This window comes from Octopus bimaculoides, chromosome 10 (genome assembly GCF_001194135.2).
Source record: "Octopus bimaculoides isolate UCB-OBI-ISO-001 chromosome 10, ASM119413v2, whole genome shotgun sequence".
NCBI lineage: Eukaryota > Metazoa > Mollusca > Cephalopoda > Octopoda > Octopodidae > Octopus > Octopus bimaculoides.
In genome coordinates this window covers 64115023-64126765 of record NC_068990.1, presented here as the reverse complement: position 1 = coordinate 64126765, position 11743 = coordinate 64115023, and the positions used below count along the sequence as shown (strand labels likewise).

General features: G+C 34.6%; 1 protein-coding gene across 1 annotated transcript in view; it reads right to left on the bottom strand.

Annotated features, from left to right (window-relative positions):
* The window catches only part of LOC106877714 (dynein axonemal heavy chain 5), a 444169-nt gene that overhangs the window by 107394 nt on the left and 325032 nt on the right, over positions 1–11743 (bottom strand). Inside the window, exon 71 of the mRNA XM_052971252.1 lies at positions 11077–11382. Within this exon, the coding sequence (XP_052827212.1) occupies positions 11077–11382 (306 nt within the window). The remainder of the gene's footprint in view (positions 1–11076; positions 11383–11743) is intronic.

The following is an 11743-nucleotide window of genomic DNA, read 5'->3' as shown; positions in this document are numbered from 1 at the left end:
TGAGGACTAGAGAACCAGATGGCTGCACCAGACTCCAATCTGATTTGGCAGAGTTTCTACAGCTGGATGCCCTTTCTAACGCCAACCACTCTGACAGTGTAGTGGATGCTTGTACATGCCACCGGCACGAGGGCCAGTCAGGTGGTACTGACAATGGCCATGCTCAAGTGGTGTTTTTTATGTACCACCTGCACAGGAGCCAGTCCAGCGGCACTGGCAATGACCTCATTCAAATGTTTTTTCATGTGCCACCAGCACATGTGGCAGTAAGGCGATGCTGGTAATGATCATGCTAGAATGGTCCTTTTTACATGCCACCAGCATGGAAGCCAGTCACCTGCTCTGGCAGCAATCATGCTCAGATGGTGCTCTTTGTGCTCCACTGGCACAGGTGCCAGTCATCGAATTTGCGAATTTGATTTGATTTCGATTTCACTTGCCTCAACAGGTCTTCACAAGCAGAGCTGACATCAGCAGAATTTGAATTCTGAATGCAAAGATGGGCAAGATGCCACCAAGCATTTTGCCTGGTGCTAACAATTCTGCCTGCTCGCCACTTTAATAACGATGATGACGACGACGATGACAACAACAACAACAACAACAACAACGATAATAATAATGATAATTCAAGTTGTAAACAAAGGCTGGAAAAAGGTTGGCTGTGGACTTTTACAACTTGAATTGACAATGAAGTTTGCCACAACTGGCCTAAGCACTTACCTGAAAAACTCAGATGACTGGATGCTAAAACTTATCTTAAAGCATGAAAACAAGAAAGCCTAATACTCAATAACAAAATAGGCAAAGAAATATCTAAGTGAATTCCAAATACAGCAAATACCAGAATTAGATGTACTGGAAACAAGCACAGAAAAAGCTAAGCATAAAAAAGCACTTGCTAAAATTGTTGCCTTAGATACACTTACTAATAAATGACAAGAAAAACCTCTCAATGACATATACACATTGAGAGCTAATAATGCTGATGTTGACAAAGCTCTTACCCATCTTCTGGTTTAAAATCTAAGACAGAAGGGTCTATCATAGCTGCCCAGGATCAATGTCTACCTACAAGAAGCTACCAGGTCAGTATTTAAAAGAATGGCAGTAGCCCAACATGTCGTACATGTAAACAACAGACTGAAACCATCAATCATGTGTCCATGTGCAGCCTTCTTGCACCTACAAAGTATCTCAACAGGATCAATAGAGTGGCACAATATATTAACTGGGTAATTTGCAAGGACCTGGACTTGCCCCATGATAAAAACTGGTGGGAACACAAACCACCTCCAGCACTTGTAATTGATTACACCTTACCTCCTTTGGAACTTTACTGTTCAAACTGACAAAAAGATAGATGCAAATAAGCCAGACATTATATTGAAGTATTTCAGACAAAAATCATGCCTCCTCATTGATATGACTGTACCAATTGACATAAATGTATTTGTCGAGACCTACCAAAAACTGAACAAATATAAAGACCTTGAAATAGAAATTGGTAAAATATGGAACCTCAATACGAAAACAATGCCTGTTGTCATAAATGCCCTAGGAATGATAGCAAAAGGGGCTGATTGCTACTTACCACAGATACCAGAAAATCTAAATATGGAAGAAATTCAAAAAATAGTGCTCATGGGAACTGCTCATATTCTATGAAAAATACAGTTTGTGTAATTCTAAAAACATTTTTAACCTGTAAACATTGTCAAAAGAACTTTTAAATGTATATAATAGCAAACACCTTTTACTGACATCTTAAGATCACACTATCCTCTTATCACCAAAGTACTTTTAAAATAACTTTTAATTTTCTTATGTTTTGACAGACATTCTCTAGAACAATACCTTGTGCAAAACCAAAAATGTTGCACCCTAGTCATAACACCAACTTGAACTTCTAACTTGTCTCTTGAGGTCTCTGGGTGAGACTTGAAGTCAACTTGTACAAATACAAAGCAAAAGCCAAACATATAATAATAATAATAATAATAATAATCATGATAATAATAATAATAATCATAATAATAATAATAATAATAATACCCCCCAATTTAGGTGTATTGCAAAAGTTGGCACTGCTTGGAACTGCACGCATATTGCATAAAATACTGTCTGTCTGAGGTTCTTGTTGTGACTTGGCAAACAGTACAAACCCCCGAGAGACACAATATCTTCAATCAACAACCACACAATATTGGATACTGTGCGACATCTATAATAATAATAATAATTTCTTTATTAGCCTCATACAAAAAAAAAACACTTTCACTAGAGGCTACAAAGAAAGAAAATATACTGTAGAATGTAAAAAAACGAGTTTACAAAGTATGAAGAGTTTAGGTAAGGGAAATTGTCTGGAAGGATGTATTAAGAATTGTGAAGATACACACACATGCCCATGCATCCATATGTATACACACACACACACACACCCACACACATATTATATTTGCTTTGTTTCTACTTAATCTTCTTATAAGGTGAGTTTTACTCCAGCAAATGTAACAACTAGATTTTCTCTCCAGTATCATCAATTGTCTCAATGCCTTCTACTGGGCAGTTTTGGTATGATTCTGTGGCCTTTGAGAAGCATTAAAACTTGCAAGTCTATATTGAAACCTCATCCATCATGGGTCATCTTTTGTTAAGCTTATATCAACCACTCTCTTATACTGTGACACAAAATTCAAAACCAGCCATTTGTCTGTCGTGTCCAATGTCTTTTATTGTGATTCTTGTGTGCCTTTGATATATTTACTGGGGCACAAATATATGGTCAGAGTTACAGTTGATAAATTCAACCTCTGATCTGCCTCTTTACAATTTTAAATATACAGCAGATAGTGATTTTTGCATTTTTCGTTTGAGATAACTTCTCCTGACATCTCCTGAAAGGTTTCTTATACTACTTGATGTGAGGGAAAATAATTTTATCCCCTTCCTTCTTTTCATAGGCAGAAAAGTATAACTTTCTTGTACCTTCTCTTCTGGATTGTCTCTTGCGGCAAAGAAATACTGCTGATTTTTACAAAATTTTCTTGTAATTTTGACAGACCCAACAGTTCTATCTGTTCTTTTTTGTATTGAAGGAAGATTCATCTTTACACAACTTCTATGTGGATGGAATGCGGTATTAGGAATCATATGTGAGTTGTTACTGCTTTTGGTAGTGCTATTATTGTCGCTGTCTTTCAAATGATTTATTCGAGTATTTGAGACATTTTCTTGTACCAATTGTTTTTTATACAATTCATTTTCTTCTTCTCCTTGTACATTTATGTGTGTATGTGTATGTGTGGTGTGTGTGTGTGTGTGTGTGTGTGTGTGTGTGTGTGTGCGCGTGTGTTTTGTGTGTGTTTTGTATGTGTGTGTATATTTTGTCTGTGTTTTGTGTTTTGTGTGTGTGTGTGTGTTTATGTTATGTGTTTGGATAATGCCAAAGAGAGAATATGTACTCAATATATGTGGATGAGATTATTTGTCTGTAGCTGATTGTTCGCTATTTAATGTTTTTGTCCCCCAAAAGACTGTATACTGTGAGTATTAATATATATCCAGCACCATTTAAATATCCAATAATTTTAATGAAACTAATGCTGTATAATAATAGCGTAAAGATGATTGAGTCTTTACAAGAACCCACATTTTCTACTGCCACAGTTGTTATAAATACCCTTTCAAACTATATCTCAGCAGTCTGCTAGTAGATAACAGTGACACTTTTAGTATATTGGCTTCAAATTTTGGCACAAAGCCAGCAATTTCAGAGAAGTGGGTATATTAGTTACATAGACCCCAGTGCTCAACTGGTACATATTTTACCAACCTTGAAAAGCATGAAAGGTAAAGTCGACCTTGGTAGGATTTGAACTCAGAACATAAAGATGGATGAAATGTTGTTAAGCATTTTGCCTGGCACAGTAACAATTCTGCCAGCTCCCCACCTTAAGCTTTTAGTATATCAACAACTGATTTAAACTGACTCGAATTATTTGTATCAAAATTTAATTTACTAAAAGTTGCAGTTATTGGTAAAGAACATGGGCTATGACCTCAAAACCCCTATGTAGTACTGATAGCTCCTTGGGCTTTATCCATCTATAAGCATTGGCTGTTTACATAAAAAGCTACATTTGAAAGAACTTTTGACATTTATCTAAACATTTCAGTGTATTGTGACTCACTGGGAAATTTTGAAATTATGTCAGAGTGTACTACCTATGAAGGAACCTTACATAACTACACCAATCAAGAAATATTTTGAAACGAGAATGAAAGGTAAGAGGCTGCCAGAGTAGTCAACTGCATATTCTGCATTTGATGTTAAGATCCATTTTCTTTATTTTATTCTTATGATTGTTTGCAACCAGACACTAGCCTTGTGCAGCAAGAATCAATCCTTCCGTTTCTGCTTTTAGACCAGAGCTTTTAAGCCATTGTTGATTTCCTTTCTGATTTCTTTGTAGGGTATTGGCCTTCGAGGGGTTTTTCTCTATTGTCTTCATTTGTTTGTTTTTGTAATTTTGTTTACATGTTTTTTGTCTCTGAAACCATTTCTGTCGAGGTGTTATTTGCGTTTTATTATTTCTGAGTAGTTTTTTTCTATGTTTCTTTATTATTTATTGTTATTATTATTATTATTATCATCATCATTATTTATGCACCACATTTTTTTAAGTTGGCAAGCTGGCAGAATCATTACCACACTGGACAAAATGCTTAGTAGCATTTCATTCATAGCTATGTTCTGAGTTCAAATTCCACAGAAGTTGAATTTGCCTTTCTTCCTTCTGGAGTCGATAAAATAAGTACCAGCTGAGTACTGAGGTCAATATAATCAACTGTCCCTCTCTCCAAAATTTCAAGCCTTGTATCTATAGTAGAAAATATTATTATTATTATCAATAATATTAATACGCCAATTTGTATTACCTGACGCGTGTGTCACGCATAAGAGAAAGAAATTGTTGAAAGAAATTTTGTTGCTTAAATAAAATTTGTTTCCACATGAGTTTCCACATTTTGCTAATTTCTATTTCAAGATAATTATACTGGTCAGCTTTTGGTAGGTCTTAACAAATTTGTTTATATTGACTGGGACAGTCATATTGATGAGGAGGCATGAGTTTTGCTTGAAATCCTTCAATATGATGTTTGGCCTCTTTGTATCTATTATTATTATTATTATTATTAGGGTGGTGAGCTGGCAGAACCATTAGCATGCTGGACAAAATGCTTATCAGCGAAATTCCTCCGGGGTTTACTTTGCTTTTCATCCTGAGCAGAATGCTTAGTAGCATTTTGTCTGTCATAATGTTCTGAGTTCAAATTCTTCTGAGGTCAACTTTGCCTTTCATCCTTTCAGGGTTGATAAAATAAGAACCAGTTGAGCACTGGGGTCAATGTAATTGACTCACCCAACTCCCCTGAAATTGCTGGCTTTGTGCTAAAATTTGAAGTCATCTTCATCATCATCATCATCATCATCATCATCATCATCATCATCATCATCTTTTTCAAAATTTCCTTTGAGATTCTACTACACCATCAGGTGCAGCTTTGTGTTCCTAAAGTGTGTGCAGCTTTGCTTTGTGGAGTGTAGAATTGTTCTGAATGTGTTGTGCAAGCTGTGTTTTTTTTGTGTTTTATTGATGAGGGTGATTGTATATGATGAGTTGCATTACATTACTGAGTAGAATATGAGTTATGTAGAAAGTGCTACACTATCAAGTGTTGATTATGAAAAGGTGTATGTTGTGTGAACAGGGTTATTTTATTGGGTGCTTATTTTATAGGGTATGTATAACATGTAGAAAGTATACCGTTTTGAGTTGTGCTACTGAACTGAAATTGCATTAATCAGTTTCACTTCACCACTTGATTCAATGTATTTTTCTGGTTTCAATGTTCTAACTTTTTGGCAATTTATTCATTTAATTTTTTTGTATTAGATCCCATCCTCCTCTATGCCAGATAGGTATCGCTCATCCAAATAATATTCACAGTGATGGCGTTGGAAAGCTATTTGTAGTTTCCTAGTTTTTCAGTTCACTTAACTTCCAGTTTATCATGATGAAGTTGTTGTTTATAACTGGAACAGCTAGTGTATGTATACCTATTATCTTATTTCAAACTTTTCATTTTTTAATGTTAGTCTGACTCTGTTTTATTTGTTTCTAATTTTCTCCTTCATATCTTTTATACGTTATGAATTTCTCCTGCTCCTACATATTTGTTTGGTTGGTTCTAGACTACCTCGCTACTTTCAATGTCTAGATATAATTTAATGTTCTCAGATTTAGTAAATTTATATAGACTAATATTCATTTATATAGCTTAACAGAATTCCCGATCAGTTTCATTGCATAAACAAGTGCTGCACTGTGTTCTTTTTGCACATGTAATATTTGTTTGTTTGCTTTTTTTTCTTATTACATTGAAAGTACTCTATGTGATATGAGTGCAGTGCCTAGTAATATTGTTTCCAAACTTTGGCACAAGGCCAGTAATCTTGAGGGAGTGGGTAAGTCGATTACATGACCTCAGCAATCAACTGGCACTTACTTTATGGATCTTGAAAGGATGAAATCCAAAGTTGATGCTGGTGGAATTTGAACACAATATAAAGTTGGATGAAATACTAAAAAGAATTTTTTCCCCTGTGGTAACAATTCTATCAGCTCGCCACCCTAGTGCCTAGGACTTATACACAGACAATATTTTTAGTGCCTAATAACATTGCTTGTGTATAAGTCCTAGAGTTTTTAGTTATATATTTGAATCTTTTTCAGTCATTCCAAAGGCACTAATTATGATAGGGATTGTTTTAGAGAAAAAGTAAAAAAACAACAACACCATTTATTGTACCTCAAAGCTGAAAATGTTGCCAAAACACAAGCTGATATTGTCAGACATACTTTTGACGAAACATTTGTGCTCTAAAGAAAAAAAAAAAAATTACAATAAAAGACTTTGGGCATGAACATAGGCCCATGGCTAAGAGGGGGTCTCTGTGTCATGGTTAGATCCTGATCCCTTCGCTCAACTAACTCAGACTTCTCTCCCTTAAAATTGCTGTTGTTCTACAAATATATACTACTTGATATTACAAATATTAAAAACCTATTATCATAATTTATTCTGTCAGATAAAGAGATAGACATGAGCAGTCACAGCTTTGTTAAGTGATGTCTTCAAAGTCTAACTAACATAACCAGCAAGATGCAAACAAAAGACCAGTGAGTAATACCAAAACTGTACCCAAGAGAAGATGCTGAGATGAAGGGCTTGAGATTGGAGATATAATGTAGAAAGCCAAGTTGCTATATTTGTCAGAGCAGAGATGCCTTAGAACTGAATGTCTCAAAGAAATAGGAATGTTATGTAAAAACAAAAGAAAATGAATACAATAAAGAGCAACAGCAGCAACAAAAAGCACAAACCCAAGTTTTCAGAGCACCACCAACCAAAACTCTGGAGATAACAAAGGAAATATTCATAGGTATGGTACCACAAATGGATGAACAAGCACCTCATCTCTTGATAATATCAATTTACAGTACCACACCTTCATTGTGTGATGTGAAAATAATTACAGAGGACAAAACAAAAGGTAAGAACGGGAAAGTCACACACACACAAAAAAAAAATGCGTAACATGATGTTCTCAGATTTAGTAAATTTATATAGACTAATATTCATTGATATATCTTAACAGAATTCATGATCAGTTTCATTGCATAACCAAGTGCTGCACTGTGTTCTTTGTGCACATGTAATATTTGTTTGTTTGCTTTTTTTCTCTTAATACATTGAAAGTACTCTATGTGATATGAGCGCAGAAACTGGTGAGAAGAAACGATTTCTTCTAAATAACAATGAAATCCCACCTCAACAAATAAGGAAAAAAAAAATGCTGAGGACAAAGATGAACTAAGTTTAAACAAAAGTCAAGCAATCAGTGAATAGACAAAATTATGCACCCGTAATGTAATGGACTTTCAAAGAAGTTGTAATGACATAAATGATTAAGTTTGCAATATAAACCACACGCAAAAGATAGACTGCTCATAAAATTAGAATTAAGACAGTAAATTGAACTGAAAAAAGAATTCCCTGAAGCTAGAGTGTTTCAAACATCAAATCATCAAATACCTAAAAAAAAAAACAAGGCTTAATGATGCATTCAGTTGTACTTGAACACACTTTGATAAATTATTAAGTAATGAGAGTCATGGAGTGCCAAACTCAACCTAACCAGTAATCTTATATGTCTATTTTATTTTTGTTTTAAATATTATGAGTTTATTGTACTGTGTTTTTTTAATATTTTCTGTGCAAATATGTGTGTATATAGACATGCATGTTTATGTGACTGTGTATATATATGTGCATTTTTTCAAAATTCTTATTATCATCTTCCATATATTGTATAACATCTCATACACTACCCTTTGTATTTCTAAGCATGTTTTCTTTTTCACACATCATATATTTTCTTTTTGTACCTTTGTATCTCTGTGGCTAATAAAAAAAAAAGCTACTGTTGTTGTTGTTATTACTATTATTATTATTATTATGAAATTCAGCAGTCATTTAGATGGAAAAATATAAATATAACACATTCTAAGTCATGTGCAAGCATTTTTACACTCACAATAAAAAGAGACAAAAGATTTGTTGAATGAGTTCGTTAACAGAAATAACACGTTCTGCATCTCTCTCAGTCTCTCTCTCTCTCTCTTACACACACACACACATGTAACAATGTTAACATTAGCAGAAATAGTGATGATAAAATTTTTTACTTCTACTACTTCTGACAACCAAAATAGTAACACCACCATGGACAAGAACACAACAACAATAATTATAGAAATGCAGGAGAAAAGAATAGAAAAAGAAGGCCAGTTTCTCTATCTCCTATCACAACCCAAGCCCTTCCCATCTCCTAGATGGACTATCATATTTGTACAGTTTATCCTGAATAAGTAGTGCCACTGTGACTGCTACCAAATAAATGTATTATGTTTTGTTTCGAAGTGTCTTTTAATACTTGATCTGAATTTTCTCTGGAAAAGGATGATTTTCTTTTTTTTTTCAGGAGGGAGGGCAGAGGTTTACCTTACTGTGTTTCTCAAACTGTTGAGAAGAAGGAAAGAAGGTATCCTTAAACCAAAGATTTGGCCTGAATTCTTAGAAGAGAGTGGACTCTGCTAACAGTACTCAAAGTAGCAGGTGGTAATATTATGCTAGATGATGGATTAAGACTAACATCTAAATAATCCACGGTGGGATTAGAACTCGGGATGCAAGGAGATGGAACAAATAACACAAGGTATATTCTGGTCTGATGTTTTTACAGTTCCACAAATCCACCCATAAAAGATGAAAGGTGACATTAATCTAGACAGGATTTGAACCTAGAAGACAGAGAATCAGAATAAATACCACGAAACATCTTATCCAACATTCTCCCAACTCTGCCAAATCATTGTCTGTTGAGTAGTGGGCATAATCTGTTGCCTGTCTAAACTCCTATCACCTGACCCTTTAGTGGCATTTTTTAAGAGTGTCTACTCTGCTGAAAGAATTTAATCCTTGATATAGTACAGCTCCTCCTTTTCTTTCTTCCAGTATCGAAGGCTCTGTAAAAAGATCATGAAGTACTGCCCTTCCTACATAAAGAAGCCGTAAGAATATTTTAGAAAGAGAATAATTTCAAAAGCTATTGTAGCTGATTCTCAAACGCAGAGGACTATATTTAAACCTGGTTATTCTTCTGAATTAATTAAACCTCTTTTAATTACGGTTCTATCAATATGTTAATTAGTTACTTTAAAGCCACTCGACTTGATTAATTCAAAGGTAATCACAAATATATTCTCCAGTATCAACTAAATATGACAGGGCCTAACAAACTGCACACTCTGCATTGTAAATCATATGTTATCACATCTCTGATGTGATAACGTATGATTAATAATAATAATAATAATAATAATAATGATACTAACAATAATTCTTCTGGTATATTCTAAGATACATTCTGATGTTTTAAATTATAAAACAATTTAATTAAACATCATTAGGCATAGCCTTAGTAAATTTAAACAAACATCGGTTGTCTTCTTCTTTTGTTGTCCATTGAGAGCCAACAATGATGTCCACTCTCTTAATATTGGTTTCAAATCTTGGCACAAGGCCATCAAATTCAGTGAACGGTCTAGTCAATTACATTGACTCCAGTGCTCTCCAAAAAGATGAAATCAAAGTCGACCACAGCAGAATTTGAACTCAGAAAGTAAGGATGGACAAAATACCACAAAGCATTTTGCCCTGCGTGCTAATGATTCCACTAGCTCCCTGCCTCTGGGATTAATAGATGCTGTCAAGTATCTTACCTGTTGTGCTAACGATTCTGCCAGCTGACTGCCTTCCATTCTCTAAATATTGAGATCTTTGGTGGATGGACAGACCTATCCCGGATCAACAAGCTCTATTGTGGTGTTTCATGTATATGATAATAGTGATAGCAGAAGTAACTGAGGTAGGCATGACTGGCTGATTAAAATATTTACTTAACTATTGTGAGATTGTGGATTCAAACCCACAGTGTGGCATATTAGGCAAATGACTTGGCTTGACTCATGCCTTGTGAATTTAATTGGGCCAATAGATAATGTGTTGCAAGTCCATTACATGGAATGTACATAATCATCATCATCGTCACTATTTTAATGTCCACTTTTCCTTGCTTGTATGAGTCAGACAGAATTTGTTGAGGTAGATTTTTCTATGGTTGAATGCCTTTCACCTGTTTCCAAGCAAAGTTATATTTCCCCATAACAGCCATGTTTTTTTATGGAAGATGGGAAATGAATAGCATTGCTTGTTTGATGGTGAAGTTTGCTTACAACCATCATGTGATGTGAAGACAAGGGTACATATAAACACACGTAGAAGAAATTAGCTAAAACATTAAATAGTCAGCATGCAAACACATGCATTCACGCAAACACACAGATACACAAGCACGCAAAGAAACAAACAAAGCACTTGTACCTTTTATGAAAACTTGGAACTCTTTTGGTTGCACTCTACCACCTTCTATTTCAATCTTTAGGGTCATCAGAATGGTAAAAAGAAACTTGTGCTTCTCATAAAGGCCTCGGCAAGTGTAACGGAATACCTCAAAAGTGAGATAGTCAATGATGTTATGGATACGTTTCGATGTGACTGGTGATTTGACGGATTTGTCCATTGACATGTCAAAAAGGCCAAGAAACTGTTTTAGTGATGTCTGATACATCACATTTACCATGCTCATCTCAACAACTAGGAAATATAAAATACTTCCACGGGTAGCCACTAAAACAGAGAAGAAATTTAATATACAAGAACATTCTTATGAAGAACAAACAACAAAATGAGAAAATGTATAAAAATATAAACAGAAACAAGAAAGCAGCAACTTGTAATAAAATATCTGAAGGGATAGATTAATATTGGTAAACATAGTATGTAAAGAGATTTTAATTTTACTGTAACCTGTGAAATTTTGATTTCAAACATCAAAAAAGCAGATTCTGGTTTTATATTAGTTTCTGGTTTGTTGTAACAACAGAAATGTATTTCAGAAAAATTGTCTGTATGAGTGTTTGTAAAATTCAACAGAATTTGTGTGTGTGTGTGTGTGTGTGTGTGTGTGTGTGTGTGTGTGTGTGTGTGT